The 20,835-nt window shown below is 31.7% G+C and overlaps 1 protein-coding gene across 3 annotated transcripts; it reads right to left on the bottom strand.

The window, feature by feature from the left end:
• Nucleotides 1-476: 476 nt before the first annotated feature.
• LOC148629029 (tafazzin-like) lies at nt 477-20,741 on the bottom strand. Of its 3 annotated transcripts, none has more exons than XM_088542702.1 (9): nt 20,447-20,741; nt 11,717-11,845; nt 9,118-9,330; nt 7,544-7,585; nt 5,489-5,551; nt 4,503-4,555; nt 3,904-3,981; nt 3,224-3,322; nt 477-1,921 (listed from the first exon to the last, which is right to left on the bottom strand). In XM_088542702.1, the coding sequence occupies exons 1-9, from the start codon at nt 20,598-20,600 to the stop codon at nt 1,883-1,885; spliced, it is 870 nt and encodes a 289-aa protein (XP_088398828.1). In that variant the 5' UTR covers nt 20,601-20,741; the 3' UTR covers nt 477-1,882. The 3 variants fall into 3 exon arrangements, with proteins under 3 accessions (XP_088398828.1, XP_088398839.1, XP_088398848.1); XM_088542713.1 differs by lacking the exon at nt 20,447-20,741 and adding an exon at nt 14,340-14,907; XM_088542722.1 differs by lacking the exon at nt 477-1,921 and having other exon boundaries at nt 3,134-3,322.
• Nucleotides 20,742-20,835: the final 94 nt, after the last annotated feature.

Below are 20,835 nucleotides of genomic sequence, written 5' to 3'. Positions count from 1 at the left end.
AGTAAAGGTAAGAGATGTGCTCCCTCAGCATAATGGAACTAAGTTGGTTAACGAAATTTTTAAAATCAAAACTCCAAAGTATGGTAGTAAAATCAATGGACATTTAATTTTAGGTATGATCTACCATAAATAATGTTTATGAAATTTTGTTTTAGAGAGTAAGCTAAAACTTTCGTAATATAACATGGTCTGAATTTGATGTTACAGAATCTAACACTTTAAATGTATTTTATATAACATAGAATGCTATACTGCTAACAATGATTAACAATATAATAAAGTTAAGGAAAAAAATACATTATGTATATCAAAACTGTTAATCATTAACAATTATTTAGATTTTACAATAGCAATTCATTCAATAAAGCATTTTTAGCCTTGTAAAACATCAGAATATTCCAAAAGCAATATTTTCATTTATTCAAGTGCCAATTGCTATCATTTATTTACTTAAAGGCAGTCAACAAATAAAAACCTTTTCAACGTTTATTTTTATTAGTTAAAGCAATTCTCGGTAATAACATACCAATTACGTTGGGGATGGGTGAAGGTTGATTCTCATGAACAAGTGAAGTCATCATAAATATGGGATAATGATGTGGCCCCAATTATAATATAGCACTTTGTAATCATGAAAATAGCTGAAAATAATAATACTGTGTGTTATTAGTTGTATCAGTTTTATTTTGGAAACTTGAACAATGAAACAAATGTTGTCCAGTTGAATAAAGAAAAATTCTATTTACTTTCCAAGCTAAACTAATTACAATGAAATTATGTATAAGGTAACATCATTTACTGATTCCTTTGACAAATGAGAAAAAAGAGGATTGAAATTTCTATGTAATGTTATTTCATCAATTATTTTCATACTCAAACTACTCTTTCGATTAGGTATTAAAATAGAATTTTAAGTAAATTTCTGTCAGCCAATGTGATAACATTTCACGAAATATTGTAGTACAGGCATTCACATTGGGGTAGCATCAAGAACTTAGTAACTAATTCTTGACATTGACTTTAAAAAAAAATATCATATCATTGTTAAACAATAAGGCACAGATACTTTAAGTCACTCATACCTGGGTACTTGTAATTATAAACATGTCTCTGTAGTGACTCAACAAAATCATCTAAATATGATGTTAAAAGATCAGTCTCTGTAAGAATCAGGCAGTGGGTGAAGCATGGTATGAAAAAAACCATCATTTTGATAGTGTAATTAGACTATTTGTAACATCAAAATCAACGATAAAAGATGATATTTTCCATATCATGTTGGTGCATTGAGTAATAATTTCATTGAAATGCACCAAAAATTAACATTTCAAGGGTAGATAACTCCTCATTTTTCTAACATTCAATTGAAAAATTTCTGAGCAAAGCCAGTAATGCAAAGATCAAATAATGGCCTTTTGAATTAGAGAAAGTATCCTTGAGTGATTTTAGAATATCAATCTGTGGGGTTTTGACATGCATGTCTCTGATTTTTCCCATTTTGTCTGATTCTTACAAATGCTTACACTTAAAGGTCCATGAACGTGTTCAATTATGAGAGTTATAATGCTGTCTCATTCCATTTAACAATTCATGTTTACAATTTTATACCATAAAAAACTTTTGTCTCAAATTCAACAATTCAACAACTGACAAACACAACTTACATAAAAACAATCACAAAACACACACTCTACTTGTATTTACACATAATCACACACCTAATGTCACATTTAAAATAGTGCTTAAAAAGTTCATTTCACTAACGACTCAGTTACACATGTGTTCCCTTTCTCACAAATACTTTGTACTGATTAGATTAAGTCACCATCCCTATCAATCATTTCAAGAAAAAGAAATAATATCCTTGTCTTCCACCAAGGCACTACTGACCACAAGGAATTTTGCACTTAACCCTACCACACTGAAAGAAAAAAAATACAACCACTTAACATTGATAAGAAAAAAAGCAGCCACCTGATAAAATTGACCCTGCAAGCAGAATTTCATTAACAAGCACTTTGGAAATACAAATATGAATGTTTCAGAGGTAGTTGTTAGGAACAAGGAATGTCTTAATATAGAAATATTTGTCACATGGTATCACCCTTAAAATATCATTTAACTTAATTTTATTCCTTTGGTAGAGAAAACTAAGCTTTAGAAAAAAAAATTACTGCATAGAAGGAAAGGAAAAAAATAAAGTAATTGCCGTGCAGTGTGAGTTTACATTCCAGTACTACTGAATAAAAACATGATATTGAATCTAATCAGTTTGAAAATACCTGCCGTAATCAACATAATAATTAGCATCTGTTTACAGAAGACACATGGAGGTACATGAATATAGCAGCAATCACAGAACCTTAGTTGTAATGACTTAAACAGGAGATGAAAATTGACTCCATTACTTGTACAAAATACACTACCAAGTCTGTCATTGGTAAAAGTTCCAACTTTTTAACTTATATACACACTTACGTATACCCATACGATAATGAATTTCAAAGGAAATTCATCAGGTGTTTGTCATTTAAGTACCATTCTGTGTAAGAATCAGGCAATGGGTGGCTCATCATTTTCCCCAATTTAGTCATTTTTGCCTAAAATATATTCAGTACATCTAGAACACAACCAAAAAGCTATTTAAGTTTATTCTGAAGCATCTGTGATGCAGATATTTTTTTACTGCTTATATAGGGAAAGAGCGCAGAAAAATTTTCCTGCCATTTTTCCGTACTGCATTTCAACTAAATTTGACCTATCAACATCTTAAAAAGGCAAATTTTACAAACACTTTGATGGTTATTTCTGGTGGTAATCAGGTATAATTAATTGGTTAATGCAATAAAATCTCTGCGTTTCTTTCCTCCATGTGCCACACCTTATATACATTATGCCCAATTCTTAGACGGAGTAGTACTTAATCCAGAATTTCATTAACAAGCACTTTGGAAATACAAATAAGGATGTTATCTGGTTTCCCCTGAACATCATCATAGTATGCACTATTAAACTCAGAATAGGTTAATCTATTTCAGACACTAGACTGAAGTGGGGCAAACTGATTGTATGAGAACTAGTTTCTGCTAAAGTTATCATAATCATAATTATTTTTTTTTTACAAATTTCAAAATTTTTCTTACATCCGATGGTTTTATGAAAGTAATAGCACTTTGGTTTTAAAAAAGATGAATTAAAAACTAAAATACAAAATATATCACACTTGTTCTTGGAAAGATTCCAAATGTAAACGTTCTGCCTTTTCTTTTAATTTGGACATTTCTTCTTGTATTTTGTCTGTGATATACTTCCTTATTTCAGCCTGTAAAAAATTAAAGATATTCCAGTCAATAACAAAAATAAAGACATTAAAATTTAAATAAGCATTCTGAAATTATTGTATGACAATACACAGGACCCTCCTAAAAGAAAAATGGTTGAAGAGAACAGAATACATAATTTATAACTATATCTGCAAGCATTAAAGAAAAAAAACTGGAAAACTGAATTTTTGCACGATTTTTTTTAGCCCAAGGCCATAACTCAGGAAAAAAAATCTATGGACTGGAACAAAACTCAAATTTGATACATGTAAGTAACATGTCAAGTTAAAGCAGTGTTCCAAATATAAAATGTACAACTGCAAGCAGAAAAAAGCAGAAACCTGATTTGCAGAACAGAGTGCAAACCTAAAGTACCCTCTGGCAGCGGTTGCCAGAAGGGACTAAAATACATAAATTAATGACATACAACAAAAGATATGTGAATGGTAACTGAAATCTATTATTCATTTATTTTCAAAGAGGAGTATAAAATTCAGGAATGTGACTATGGACTTAACAAAAAATACCAGTTTTCCAGTAAAAAAGCATTTTGAGAGTATTATCAGTACTAACTACTTACAGGTGTTTTTGAACTGATTTTCATAAGTTCTATGTCTTCTGTAAATTCCATTGGCTGACCAATTAATAATGTCACCTTCTGAAATTAAAAACAAAAGACATCCCATTATTTATCATTACCTCTGTCTCTACTGGGATGAACAGACAATTACATTTTGATGAACACAACATGCATTATAATCAACTCTATTATTCTCCCCTTTCTATTAATTACCGAGTCATACAATATATTAATATTCAAATACTGTGAAAGTATTACTGTTCATGGGGTACTAATTTTTTGAGAGGTTTTTAGTTTGGTAAACCACGAAATTAGAATCTATGAAATGACCATTTTCCTCTCAACAACAAAAAATGGTGCCCACGAATAAAAGAACTTTCACAGCAATACATCATTTAAATTCTGTTAAATATTACAATAATATATCACTTGATACTTCTTGAATTAATTTCAAATTTGCAGTTGCTCTCAATTTATTTGCTTGACATCTAATTTTATGTCATATTTAAATCAATAAACGAAACCAAAAAGGAGAAGTTGAGAAGTTATAATCTGCTTTCACTGATGGAATAATGACTAAACACATAGGAATACATTACCTTTCTAATCTGAGGAATATAAGGAGATTTATTTGGAAGGATATCATCCATACCTGATAAAAGACAAAGTTATTATGATGTTATAAGAGCAATAAAGCTAATGGTTTAAAAAATGAAATTAACTTATGGTCTTAAGCATACTTTTGGTGTATAAATTCCCATAATCTGAAACTGATTATAGAAAAACAATGAAATACAAAAAATGAGGACGTTATTCCAACAAATGATAATCAAAATTCCTCAAAACATTTTTACATTACTCTGACAGACAGACAATCAGACATCATATCCAATAACATGTATGATAAAAGACTGACACATAATATGGCATGTTTCTTTCAATTACTTCATTTTCAGCCTGCTAAACCTTTTAATTTCTAATGTTAGCATATGTATAACCATTAAAATTGGCATTACTTTGTACAGTGTAGGTGGACCAAAGGGGTATTCTGAAAAATTTTGTGAATTTCGCACATTGAGCAAATAATAGCCTGGTTCTCCCCTTTTTTCATTAAATTCTGGATAGGAAATCCTTCCACTTTTCTGGATCTGTTCCTGTTGTTATAAAATATTCAGAAGAATGTGCAAAACTAAGATTTGATTCTGTAATGTCTCAAACGCTTAATTTCTCTGACTAAATATGTGTTTAGTAGAACATTGAAAGTCAAAAAAAATCTTTCCCAAGGAACTGTGCATTGTTCTGGAGAACATGGCTTTCATCGTTAAGGAGTAATTGAATTGCCCTGTTAGTATTTCAAGAGTACACAAGTTACAAAGTTTTCAACAGGTTTCTTGTTTAATGTCTGTTTTTTTTTTTTTTTTTTTTTTTTGTTAACTAGTTGTGTTTTGTCAAATTCAGCTCATCTGACAGTTCTTTATCTCCACCTGATATATATTGACAATTGATAACAATTAACTTCCAACTGACAATGCCAAGAACTGATGTTTTTATTGCCAACTTTAATTTCAAGATCAAATGACCTTACCTATATGATACATTGGCAACACAACTGGAATTTTCTTTGCTTCAGATATGAGGCGACCAACACCTAAATTGATAGACAATCACAAGATTTATGATTATATTTTCAAATCTCAAGGTCCAAAACAAAACATTAAAATAAATGGCCCCATTAAAATGGATTTTATTACATTTATCTTTAACTTATCTCATTTTGATATTTGCTTTTCTAGTTAAGTAAGAACCCTAATGAAAATGTTTCTGAAATACTACAACAGAATACTTTTATTGTAAATTCCTCACCCAAATACATATTCAGAATGATGACCGGACATAATGACAGCATCATTTTTACTTGGCTGCAGCAGACAAAATTTTTTTTTTTGCTGAAGTGGTGATAATCACTGTTGTAAACTTCATACATTTTTAATGTGAAACATTAATGTGGTACATTATTAGATTAATACTGTAGAAACAAAATGTCAATCAGGAATTGTATTCTTAAGCATGACTTTATTACAAACATGATATTGCACAAGTTGTTGTATCAGACAGCATAAAAACCACTGACTATGCATGTCCCATCTACATATAAAGCAACTCACAAAATTTAATAGAAATCATATCCAGTGGGAGCTGAGATTTTTATAATGAAAATTTTCTCTATCAAACCATATTAAAAACAATAGCAAAGTCCAACTATACAGAAAATTTATACTGTAGAAAACTAAAAATCTAACATATGCCATATCTATACAAAACCAAGCACAGAATTTGAAATCTATCTATCCATTGGGAGCAGTGATAAAAGTTCAGACAGATGGAATGAGGATGGACAGAATGTAAGATGGACAGAAAAAACAGACGTAATGAAAGGACAAATTGATAAGCTGATTCCAATAAATGAGTGGGTTGAATAAATTAATACAGAAATACCAAGTAAGAATGATTAAGTAGTACTCCAGCTAAGAATCATGTAAAATGTAATACATGGTTGGGAAGCCTACATATTTTCATATTTGATATTTTGTTTGAAAAGGTATGATGAACAGAAATTAACATATGGCTTTTGAAATAACCCTTGTTATTAGATAACCCTAAGATATAAATTACAAAGAATGAACTATAAAATTCAAAATTAATGGAGATAACTCCATAAATGACACTGAAACACTATAGAAACTATCAAATTTTCAATGTGAATTATCTCCTAAGAGTAGACAGATTGGAATGAATGATTATACATATTATCATATAGACCCACAAAACAACTTTTTAAAAAATAAAATGTGTAGCCGTGTAGGGGGTGTATTACATATAGTAGAATTTGCATGATTTTTACAAAGACTGTTACTAATACAAAAATATATGCTCTTAAAGGTTTTAGTGAGAAGGAACAAGTAAACAGGCAACAGAAAAAAGAGTTTTAAAAGCATACTCATTGGTATCAACCAAAAACTTATAAACAATAACTTATTTTCATGTTTAAGGTTGTTAGTTTAATTTTGCTGCTATTACATGACTTACACTGTATCAAATATGTATTCCATAATGAAGGCACATCTTTGCAGATTTGTTTCCTCAGTGTTTTTCTTAAGTACCAGTCTTTATAAAAATCAGACAGGAGGTGATTCATGCATGTCAAAAACCCACCAAAGTCATTTTTATTTCTTGTTCAGAAACAGTTACTGATCACATTACCAGTCTTCGTTTTTCATTTGGTTGTTGCGCTTTTGAGATTAAAATCATATAGATTGTACATGAAATTGACACTTTCCAAGAGTTATTGTTCCTGATTTGGTTTTATTTGGTTGATTTAGTGGGAGATGAATGTATGTTTTTTCTCAAAAGTACAGATCTGAATAAAAAAATGACTATTGTAATGTGAAAATATAGCACATGTAGACTGAAAAACCATTGTTTGTTTGGTGGGTTTTTCTGCACTATGAATCACTTTGCCATTGGCACTGTCTGAACTTTATATGGACTGGTACTTAACTGTGAAACCTCAGGGACAACAAATCTTTAAGAAGAACAAGTCAGTATACAGAAATACTAAGCTTTTATTTTTATAACTTACCCCACTTAAATCTGATTAAGGTTTTATCTATGTTCACTTTGCCTGAAACATAAAGTAATGAGTTAGAAACGTCTATCATTTATGTCATGACAGAGTACATATATCATTAGGTCACTGCAAAACAGAACATTCAAAAACAAGCACTATTCATAATAGTAATGTAGAGAACTCTAAATACTTCCTAATACTTCATAGTCGGTTATACTTAACATTGTGATATTTCAGCACCTTTTCAGTTTTTTATACATGTCTAAACAGAAGTTTTTTCAACTGAACTCAATTATACTTCAAAATTTGCTTTCATTAAACAAGTTTCCTATTGCTAGTACACACTCCCTAATTCAAAATTTTACTTTTTAGGCTGATGGTCAATGACACCAAACTCAACATGCTCTGGTTATCTGTTTAATGAAGGGAAAGCAGAAAGTTTCCTTCAGTTTATTCCCAAAATCTAATCCAATCAAAAACTTGGTGCCACATGAAGAAACAAAGGGGGAAACATTTGGAATCATTCTCATGTTAAGAATGATAATGTTACTGTCTTTTTTGAAATATCAACTCATTTCATGAATTATAGGCAAATCTATATAATGCATAATGGACAAAATTGTGATCCTGATATTTTAAAAACAATAAAATACCAAAAAAATGTCAACTATACACAATGTGAAAGAGGATGTAATCTACTGGATGGTCATATTAGGAAGTGTGTACCAATACTAGCAAAATCACTTGCCTTTGCTTACAATGTTCATTTTACAAGATTTATTTTTACAATGTTATATACAGTGCAAGTAAATGTGATGTACCAGAAGACAGGCAGACAGGGGTTTCTTTACAAGAATTAGGACTGCTCATGAAACAATATAATAAGATGAAAAAAATATTAGGGTGCACTATACAGTTACATTAAGGCGCACTGTTTCGCACATCAAGTTACCCTAGTCAAATTTTGTAAAACTTAAAATTAAAAGTTGAAATTTGGTGGATATATTGTTTAAATGTAGATAAACATTTATAAATAGACAGATGTAATATATGTTATGGTAAACAGGTGTAATTTAAATGAAAAATGGTATCCGGAACGTTTCAGTCCCCTACCGTATTAAGTTCTCTCCTCAGCATCAGATGGCTGATTTTCAAAATACCTTATTTCGCACGAACTTTTGGGACTAAAATTGTGAGAGAATGAATCGAAAAGGGTCTTATTATTTTTACCTTTTTTCCACCTACTCCATGCATGCTTTCATCCTGTGGTAGTGTCTAAGTGCCTGATATTTTATAAAACATAGTATTCGGCTGTTAGTTTTGGAAAGGCACCCCTGATTTGTACCAAAACTCAGTTATATTTTTTTCAGTATGTTACCATGGCTACTGGATTTTATAAGAATAATCATTAAATTACTTATAAATGACTTGAACCTCCACACACTAAGGATTTGAAAAACATGCACTTCTTTTATGACAAAACACTAAAACTTTCTGTGTGGACTGTCTCAAAACAGCTTTATTTCAACAAATGAGACCAAATTTTCAGAAATGACCTAACTGTATTGTACTACCTTAGCACAAACCTTCAGGAAATATGTGTGTCCATGCACCATGATCTATTTTGTCTAATATAAAATCCATACTCCTCTGATAAACACCATCACCTCTGACAACAGGCACCACTTGCCCCAGACTGAAGAACAAAGCATGAGAATACTGTGTAAAACATATGTCATGGGCAGCTGTTATCCAACGTACATGTTTCTGGTGAAGTGCTGACTTCCACTTTAATGAACCTGTATGGAAAAGCAGATATATAAGTAGAAATAGACACTTTGGTATTCCTGATGCAGTAAGTACTTTAATCTGAAATAAAACCTCCCCTGCATTCCTTTTATTCTTGTCTCTGGCAAAAGCACCAGAAAAGGGACACACCAATGGACTAGGTCTGTTGGTCTGTCAGATACCTTGTGGGTACAAATCCTGTAAGAATGAATTCAATGGCTCCTAATTTTTAAAGATTAAGACCGCAACCTTTTAGGTTAATTATAAATTACTTTCAGTGGTGCATGATTTTTCATTAAAATTTCATAAAGATCCATACACTTTTACTTAAATTATTCTAATGTTTGTTTTGGCCCCATTCTCCTCCAATGGAACCCTGTTGTACAATTTCAGAGAAGTCCATACATGTATATTTAAATTATACAATTTAATTCTTTAATTAAATTATTGTTTTTTGGTCTCTTTTTGGCCCGTTTTTTAAACCTAAATCCCCTTTTCAGGTTTGAAATTTTGATGATTTCAAGTATTTGCATGAAAACCAAGCATCTATGAATGCTAATGACGACAGTACTACATTATTTGATCCCAAAATTCTTGCAAAATTCTTGCAGTCAAACAAAAACTATACCTCTAACTGTCTACAAATTGCATTATCGCCCTTATCTAATAAAATTGTATTTTAAATTTTATGAGTGGTGATTACTTTATACATGTAAACCCAGTGATATTATCTCCAAAATAAGGTTGTTTTCCCTAATGAAAGTTTCCCAACTTGAAAAAACTGAAGTCTTCAAAGTCGCTTATCGTCAAATATTCACTGTCCCCGATTTTGGCATACTTTAAACATCTGAAATGGTACAAATGTGATATCCGAAAAAATCGGGAGACTTTCACTGAAATTTTGGTTCCCTTGATATCATAGCGTACTCTTTTGTAAACGTTATGACCCAAATGGCTATATATAGAGATCGGTGTACTGATAATATATATGAACTTTATATAATCAATAGTAACGAACACCTGTGTTTGAACAGAAACTGGGTAATATTACATGCTAACTGATTATTTTATCCTTTAATGTAAACTTTCCGTTCTAATACAAGCAAAAAACGTGCATAGACATGTGTATGATATGTTTCATAAAAGGTAAATTGTAGCGATCTTTGGGTTGCTTATAATATTGACCGGAACCAGGTTATGAACCAGTTTTAGCAGCTGGCAATGAATATTCATAAATATCGGGGCGTGCTAATGTATATGACCTATATAGTCTTGTAACTAGCCTCAGTGCCTGAATCGGAAACCGGGTAATGTCCAAAGTTTACTGATCATTTCATGAAACCTTCCCGTTCTCATACAAGCAAGAAACACACATACAACACACGTGTTTGATATTTAAGAGGTACATTTTTATCTTGTATGAATCTGGAACTAAGATGCTTTGGTGGTTAACAAGGCAAATATCTGCTGGATTATGTGGCGTATGACTAAACATTAATGCAAATCATATGCCAATATTAAATACAGAAATTACAAGTGCAATAAGTTCCTAACACTATTAGTGACTTAAAAATGCTTCAAAACTTATCCAAAATAAGACATAGTTATTTCCCAATAGTTTTAGTCCTGAAAATGGTGCTTCTGCTTAAAATTACATTAATTTTCTTGTTATTGTCTATAAGATTAATGATTGTAACTACAAACTCAAGGTATTGTACTGTAATCCAAAATTTCCAAGTTCAAAACAAAATTGACACGTTTTTTTTCCCATTAAAAAGAGGATGGGATAGTTTTGCAAAAAAAAGCCAACAATATCACTGAACACTGCAAGTTTGCTTGAGGTTACACTTTAACAACATATATATAATAAAATTGTATAAAGTGTTCTTTCTGATTCTAATAGTAAAAATAAAACAAGACCAAAATATCTTCAAAAAAATCAAGATGCATGAAATGATGAATGGAGAATGGTTTTTAATAAATAAACAGTATTTTCCAACATCATTTATTGACTGCTTTTCAGAAGAGAAACAATATATATGGACAACCCAAAAACATTATTTGCATTGCAGCAGTAGATATTAATGATCATTCCAAAAATTCCTTTCATGAAAACAGCAAATAGCTGCATTAAAAATCAATTACAATCTATTTTCAGATTTAAAGATGCAAGTTTTATCCTCAGATAATGTTTCAAAAACATGTACATAACATATATGCCACTTAATCAAATTAAAAGTTCACTATAGTGTATCTGTTTGTTTTGACTGCTGTGAATCACATTAGAAATGGTAGTTTTGATGGATAGCTATTCATGTATTACAAACACTGCAATAAAAATCTGAGACAATTAATATACATCTTCACATGTAAACAAAACAAGTTTAGATGACTCACCCCATAGTAATGGATCATCCATACAACTGTCGTGGTTGCTTACAGTAACAAGTCCTCTGTTTGTTTCTCTCTCATATAAACATTGATGGAAGCGATCTTTATTATGTACCACATAGGTATTCAGCATTCCTGAAAAAAAACACCAATGTCAAACTATGTAGATATGGAACTCTCTCTATGTAAATGTATTATTTTTACTTGTAGAAGTTATTGTCAAGAGGTACAAATGTAAATAAATTGTTTTGCAGCTACATCTTAGGTAAACTTCACCATTAAAATGAAGCAGAATTTTGGACTGTTAAGGCCAAAATTAAAATTAAGTTTGTTTCCATTACCCTAGCAACCCATAAAAATCCTAGGGGGTTCATTAATAAGGTATGGCATTGGATAGTAACACCCAATGACAAATTAACTTATCAATTCACCCCAAATGAGCCCCTGTGAAAAAAATTGGCCCTATCCATAATAATTTTTCTGCCATTCTCTGACAAAATTTTTTTTTTAATTTTCAAAGCAACATTTTTCACTTCTTTGAAGATGGTTTTTACTGAATGAGATGAATGATGGAGAAAAAAAATATTTTCCCTTACTACTTATTTGGGTAAGGGGAAACAAACATTATTTTAAGTGTGGCCTAAATATGAAAATTTGAGATTTAATATCAACAGGATTATTAGCTTTTCAGTTACTGGAATGATATGATATGATTATGACAGTAATTATATAATGCCAATTAATAGTACTATACATCAGCCATATCATGAGATGGAAGAAAGTATGATTGACATAAATGGTCATTAATACTGGAGGATTGTTGGAAAATCTTTGTTTTCAAAAAGATCTTCCTATTATTTGAATCTCTGTGTCTCAGAATATTTTTTTGTCAGTATGCCTTAATCTGTTTGAATTTTTTAAGGAAGAATTTCCAGACATTGCCATCTCATCTTTAGTGAAAGCTCTCTTCGGTCAGATTGAGCTATATCCTCAATCAGTTTTAAAATCCCTACTAACAAATGCTATCACTACCACATTTAGCTACTGAAAGCTGTTGCTATTTTCTACAACCTAGACTAATCCATCTGATATTGATTTCTGTTTACTAATATGGTAATAACAAGCTGAGACACTTGATGACACATTTCTTTTACAATCCATAAAATATCAAACTACCATTTAATATGCACATGCTGCTGCATAGTTGCCTTTCCCCAACATAATGTTCAGTTTCTTAATAAGTCGGTTCTACTCATATTTTACATGTACATTTACAATAATATATTCCATTAAACAACAAATAATTGAAATTAGAGAAAAAGGCTGCAATACTAACAAGTGCATTAAAGGAATTTATGTAATTGATTATTTATCAAAGACTCTTACTTATCTATTACAATCGATTATTTCAACAAATGTAGTTGTAATTAATATATTCACTGAGAATTTATTTTCGCAAATTTTGCAATAAATTATTATTTATGAAAAATAAGTACCTGTGAATATGCACTTCTAGCGTTAAGTATATGGTAACTTTCATTATAAGAAAAAATTGAATACTTGCAAAAATGTTTAAAAAAACATTCAATCATGAAAAAGTACCAGTGAAAATAAGCACAATTATAGTAATACTATGATCAAGCCCATTAAGAGAATACACTGGTCAGCTTTAAGTAAACTAAAATCATGTTTAACCATTTAGGTTGGACAATCTCCCACTTCAGTCACATGACATTAATTGGATAATCTCCCATTTCAGTCACATGACACTAAAAAGATAATCTCCAATTTCAGTCACCTGACATGAATTAGATAATCTCCCATTTCAGTCACATTACATGAATTGGATATTAATCTCCCAAGTCAGTCATATGACATTAATCATTAATCTAATGCAAATCTACATAAGATACTTTATCTTCCAATAAAATTTCATGTAGATCCATTGAGCAGTTTAGGAGGAGTTGCATTTTCAAGGTTTAATAAGTAAACCCTAACTTAGGTTTGTGTATCTCCTTCTGAAGACATCAGATTATAATATTTCCTGATGTACATTTATATATGATGCATTACTCCCCTATAAACCAAAGAGTAGTTTAGGCAGAGTTGTACTGACTAAATTTTATTACATGAAACCCTTAATTTGGTCCAATGTCTTTACACGTCTTTAATGTCTGGAAAATACTTATCTTGGGAAAAGTTGTATACTTACACGATATGTGAACTAAGAAATGAATTGACAGACAGACAGGGTGATGCTGAAACACTCCTAGGGCTATAATCAAGTATTTTGAATTGCCAAAATTGAAAACAAAACTAAAATGTGCAAAAGAAAATTCCACAAAATTTTGCTAATCATTATATTCATACTGAATATAACAAGATTTCAACAGTACACGAATCCTTAAGTACTACAGACAAAAACAGATTTAGTCACTTATATATTGAGATCCACTTAAACATATTGTGAATTATAAAACTTTTCTAGACAGACCTGTGCACTTAACAGGATGAAATAAGTATAAATTTAGAATGAATACAAAGTATCAAATTTGATGTACAACAAAAAAAATCATTTCCATTGTTGCATTGTTGAAAAGATATGCTCTTATAACCAAATAAACAATACCTTTCATGACTTTACAATAATATAAGGTAAGAAATATCACAATATAGCTGAAGAAATTCCAGATCACAGAATGTTTCTCAGAGTGCATCCAATATTTTGGTTCTCTCTTTATCCTATTCATTGTCAAATATGAAGCCATGTCAAAGTTCCAGGAAGAGAGGTAGGACAATAGTTTGTAACTATATAGCCTAAGGTAATATAAATTGTTATAATCCAGTCCAACAGATAAACAAGCTTTTTTGTAACTACATAGGACTTGTTATCCTACACAACTATGTTAATTGCGGGAAAAAAAATTACACAAAATTTGTTACATAGGCCAACAATCAGCTGTAGTAATTCACCAACTGTAATTTCTATATAAATGAATAAAATCCAATGAAATCAATATAAATCCTTTCCAACATGTTGCCTTGTATTACAAAGTATACCAGTATAACAGAACAACACAACATATAGTGGTTATTTATAGCTTTCTTATCTTTTAGAACCACTTGATATACATATATCCATAGATCCTTGTCATGTAGGATCCTCAACATCTTTATATTGATTTCTAAAAATAATTGGCCACTTTAATTAATGTCTAAGTGTTAGGTGTGACTAAATGTTTTTATATACATGAAGAACTTGCATCCATAAGGAAAATACCACTACAGTTTACTAATATATCTAATGTACTTTTATATATGATTAGTGCAAGAACATATACATGTACATAAGAATTTTATTTTCTTAATTCATTTCTGAATTTTTTTTATAAAAATCTGATTAAATAAATTCCATAATTTGATTTCACTCTCATACTTTTTCCTGCAAAAGTATAACAATCTGAGCGAGAATTCTGACTTGCATCAAATTCATGAAATCATCTTAAATAAAGTGTATCCAGCAATAGTTTCCTTGTTTTATGTACATCAAGACATGACACTTTGGCAACTTTGAGTCACTGCAGCCACAAAAAAAGGATGGTTTGTAGAGTGCATTCAGATCATTAACCCTATTAAGTTTCAAATCATTGGCACCTTGATCTTTCAAAATTGGCCAATCAGAAGCTTAAAAAGCCTCTGGTGGCCTTCTTGTTCAATCAAGCTAACCAAAAAGTAAACTTTTGTAGAAGCTCTTGCAAACATCATTTCTGCCAAGTTTGGTCAAAATTGGTCATGGGGTTTTCATTTAGTGAAGCAAAACATGAAAAGTTTGCGGATAAGGAACAAAAGACAATGGAAGACAGACTTAAATTGATGGCAAATGCTCACTAGGACCTTTGGTCCAGGTGAGCTAAAAAAAGGATTAATAATATATTTTTGCTCCCAGTGACTTTTGAACGCTTAATAATAATGATAATAACATCAACTGAATGTTTCGATCTTCCTATTTTGTCTTTCAACTGAAGAGCTAAAAACCACAATAAAGTAATTTGTGGCCTTCTGACAATGGGTTGTTGTACAACTTGAATCTCAAGGACTATTGTAGGGCTTGTCATAAGAATTATATTATTGACTGAAGTATTTTTCTGGTTTTCAAGTTATGAGTTGAAACCACATAAATTGTTATTTTTGGGCTGTTGTACAGCAATACATGTAGCTTTACTCAGGCATCTTCACACATTTTATGCCAAAAAAGAGTCATTGTACAACATCTACTGACTCAAAACTTGATGTCATCCATGAAATACTAAGAAAAACTTAATGTCACTGTTTTGGATATACCAAAACAGTCATACATCACAGATTAAGAGATAGAGATGAAAATAAGCATGATTTTATTAGTTCAAATATTTCTTATTTTTTCCATATAAATCAATGCCAATAACTACTATAGCTCCTCTCAAATTATTAACAAAGTAACTAAAGTTGTTATTTTAAGAAATGTAGGGAAAATTTCACTGTGTGAAGTACATACATGTAATCTGTGTGAATGTTAAACAAAACTAGTCAAAACATAGCTAAAAAAAGTAATTTAAAATCATATTTGTCATTTACTACAAAAAGGGGAAGGTCATATTTTCTTTCTAGTATCTCTCAGGGACAGAATTTCAAAAATATTTCCACTAGCTAAAATCGGCAAGCACTGAAAATTTACACTCACTAAATTTAAGGTTTTGGGGTCATTTCTGAACTTCACCTATCTTACCTACAGAATTCCACTTGCAAATTTTAGCAAATGGAAATTTCTACCAGAAAAAATATATTTCAACTTGCATTTAGCAAGTATTTCCCCTTAAATTTGATCACTGTCTCTAAAACTTTTTGAGATAGACATGTTTTAAGCTCAATCTAAATAATCAACGCAATTTTTTACGTCAAGGATGCTGTTGAAATAAAAGAACAGTGTTCCAATTTCCCCCACAAAAAAAAGTGCAGAAAACTTTAAATTCACAGAAAATTTTCTAAGTTCAACAGCCATAACTTCCATTAAAATCAATCAACCGTAACCAAAGTCTAACTTAATCTGTAACTTCTCATAGTAAGACTACATACAAAATATCAAATCAATTGGTAAAAGCATTACAAAAAAGTGTGGAAAACTGCAAATTCACTGAAATTTTCTAAGTCCAATGGCCATGACTTCCGCGGGAGACAAAAATAGTAATAATCCACTCAGGTGAAGATATTAAATAACTAGAGGCTCGATAGAAAATACGTTATATGAGACATGATTTCAACTTCTCGAAATCATGAGGTCATATAATGAGTTGTCTATACTTACATCATTCCTGCCACCCCTATACCACCTAAGCCAAACAAAAAGTAGACTGTTTGAAAAGGACCTTGAGTTCATTGACCCTATCAAGTTTCAAAATATTGGACCCTGTGGTTTCAGTGGAGTAGCTTATTTTGCCTCTAGCTGCCACCTTGCTAAATCAAGCACAACCAAAATTTTTTTTATCACATGTTTAATTTGTCACTTTTATTACATTTGTACTTCTGCCAAGTTTGGTCTGCATTGGCTAGGTAAAAGGAAAGATATAGGCCAAAATGTGTAATTAACCCTACCAAGTTTCAAAACACTGGCACCTGTGGTTTCAGAGAAGTTGACCTATGAAAATTGGCCAATCAGAAGCTTAAATGGCCATGTGTGTCCTTCTTGTTTAATCAAGGGAAACCAGAAGTACATGTAGATCTTTTGCAGAGGCATTTATACCAAGTTCGGTTAAAATTGGTCCAGAGGTTTTCACATAGTTGAGCAGAATGTGAAAAGTTTACGGAGGATGGCATAAGCTCACTGGAACCTTTGATATATTCATCATAACTTTGTCACTATAAATTTCTTAATGTTATAACTTAATTAACTGAAATCCTGAATAATTTCTCTTTCCCCAATAAGTCAAATGTAAACCTTATAGTCTTTAAGTTTACCAAGTATAAAGACCAGGGAGGCACATTTATTTCTGAACATTATTCTGAACAGTGACCTGTTCCCATTATATTAAGTCTCTGACCCAAAAACTATTTAACTCTTCACGTTGACGTACTCTCAAACAGATAAGAGTGGGGAAACGCTCTCGAACCCACATGGAGTCTGGGAGTAGGCCAGAGCGTCAACAGAGCAGCCCAGCCGCTAGTAGGACATGTTCTGACTGAGTTCTTCGGTCAAGTATCTCAAAGGCTGGGCTTCGCTACCTCCAACTACTAACAGACATCTACTAACACAATCCCTGCAAGGGGCAGTCGTGCGAGATCCACAAGGATAGTTAAGACCGTATAATCCACCAATCGGAAAACTATTTCATTTAGTGTGAATGACTGACCTAAAACCATTAATCTATAGCTCAGAGTCTTTCTTACCCCATTAGCTTTCAACTGTGTAAGTTTGATAAAAGTCTATAAAGGTGTACAAAGTAATGCAATAGAAACCAATTTCAGATGGATGGAAGGATGGGCAGAAAGCTGAATTATAAACTTCTCTCTTACCTTATAAGCTTTAAACTGTGTAAGTTTGATGAAAGTCTATACATGTGATTAAGTCTTTCCTTCAAAACTGGAGGTTTTTTGTCAGCATTTATTTTCGTGGCAGTTACAAGTCCAATATGTGTGTGAAATATATTGAAAACCTTGCAAAAAGTTTGTTTCCTTGAGTTAAAATTCTGAACAATCTACTTGAGTAGTTGGAATGACCCATTTGATGGACTAATACTTGGAAGAGTAATCAAGGGAACCAAGGTTATAGCGGTAATCAAAAGAATGTAATCCAGGGACAAAGACCAGACATGGAAAACAGACACACACAACAAAGAACATAAAGTAACTAAAATCATACATACAAAGTAACAAAAGTAAATGAGCAACTCGGACTCCACTAAAAACTGGGAGCATGGACCAGGTGCACCGGTAGGGTAAGCGTCCTCTGCTTTTCTAGAAACACCCGCCGAGTTGCTCATAAAAAGTCAAGTCCGGGGTAGACAAACGAGGGAAGAAAAACTATGACCCATTGAATAAATCAGAAGAATTTAATTATTTTACTTATCAATGACAATATTCACATAACAAGAACAGCATAAACATAGGTACATGTGTATATTTATCAAAATAAATTTCATTTAAAAGGGTCATAATTTCTATAGCTACTATTAATTAAATAATTTTCATTTAAAAAATGTCACTTCGAAAGCTACTATTACATAAATATGCATCAATATGATTTCATTTCAAAGAGTCATTACTGGCTTGGCACCATTTAAACTCAGACTTCCATGCAGCATTGAATTTGGAATAGTACATGTACTTTGCTTTCTTGGCAGGAGGTGCTGAAGATGAAACATTATGTTTCTGCATTTTGATGGTTGATGAAAGTTCTCCAAAGTCCTACATAAATATTTACACAATGAGTGAGAGAGTCCAAACTTGGGATAGATGTCAATCATCTCCTGGTGTTATATAATCATCAAACCTTTTAAAATATGTACCATTGATAACCACTAAAGCTCTTAATTACTGTTTATGACCCTAATTAACATGTTCACCTGTTTACCTGAGATCAACCAGTAATGTTTGTTATTTGATCCTCTCAGGCTTTTTCCATCAGTAAATAAATAAAATGGTGACCAAAATCTTTTTGATCTGGAAGTGGTAGATTTTCTGTTTCAATGGTAAAATGGTAAGAAAGTTCTATTCCCAGTTCAACTGAACTACCACTGGTAGGTTCACATGGGTGTCGGGTAGTTTCGCCCTTTTTCCCACTCGCCCTCTCGTTGTTTCGCCCTTTTCCCGTTTGTCCGGGTTGTTTCGCCCTTACTGCAAGGTCGTTTCGCCCTTATTGTAGGGTCGTTTCGCCCTCATTGGATATACATGTGTTTATATATACCGAGTAATTGATGGGTCATTTCGCCCTCCTTAGATTTATTTTCCTGTTAATTGGCTTGTGTTGTGACAGGTAAGAATACATGTTTATTCTGTGAATAAAAACTTGAATGTTTGTATAGTAGGGGTTGATCTAATTGTTAAATTGATAGATACCTGTACTGGTATTCCTTTTTCTTTCAGATAAAGCCCATCAGTTGCTGATTCTGAGGCAATGTCACAAGAAATATTTATTGAGAAATGAGAAAATTGGAAGATATTGATAACCAATTATGTTATTATATATCTTTTTTGGCAGGGCCTCGAGAATAAATGTGATATATGGTGATGACAGAAGAGATTAATATAAGTTCTGAACATTTATTTAAATAATTCATGAGTATGTTAAATGCTGAAGCTGTGAATACAATTAAATATGGGTCAATAAATTACCAACTATTTATTTGTTGTAATGATACATAAACGTATTAGGGAGTGAATATTATAAACGAATTAGAGAGGGCAAAACGACTCACATCGAGAACGAAGGCTAAAATAGTAGTAAATAATATTTATAAGGAGAAATTCCTTATTAATAAGGAAAGGGCGAAACGACCCACCATAAAGGGGGAAACAACTCAGGGCGAAAGAACCCAGGGGGAAGGGGAAAAGGGGCGAAACGACCCGGAACCGTTCACATGTATGAAAGTCTATTTGCAAGGCATTCACATTATACCTACTTTGTTTAAACTAAAGGGGAACGAGTACTCCATGTTTTGCTCCCTAAACTCATAGATGAGCTGTTGTACTTTAACTTTTACTTACCCATCCAAACTTTGCTGTAGCTAGCAACAAGAGCACATAAAATCCTTGAGGTCATCTTCCACATACCAGATGGTCGGTCCTTGAAAAGCCAACAGACATCTTTGTTCAGATGGATGTTGTAAAGTTTATTATGTGGATTCCTTTTATGGGGCATTTTGCAATATATTCCTTCAAAACTTTAACAGTTACTAGACTCGAAATATTGGCAAAGCACGCAAAACCCAAAAATAATTTTCTCCTTGAGAGTGATTTGGTTGCCGAGTGCGTCTCTTGGATCCAGATGGACAAACTAATCCTGGAACAAATCGGAATAAGTGCATTTGTTCATGCATCTCCACATTCAGTATTCTTTATATATTATAAACGTGAAAACGACAAAAAAAATTGAA

The sequence above is a fragment of the Perna viridis genome, chromosome 1, assembly GCF_037379345.1.
Source record: "Perna viridis isolate PV_CMFRI_1.1 ecotype Kerala chromosome 1, ASM3737934v1, whole genome shotgun sequence".
NCBI lineage: Eukaryota > Metazoa > Mollusca > Bivalvia > Mytilida > Mytilidae > Perna > Perna viridis.
Note: the sequence above shows the minus strand (reverse complement) of the source record. Positions and strands in the feature narration are given on the sequence as shown.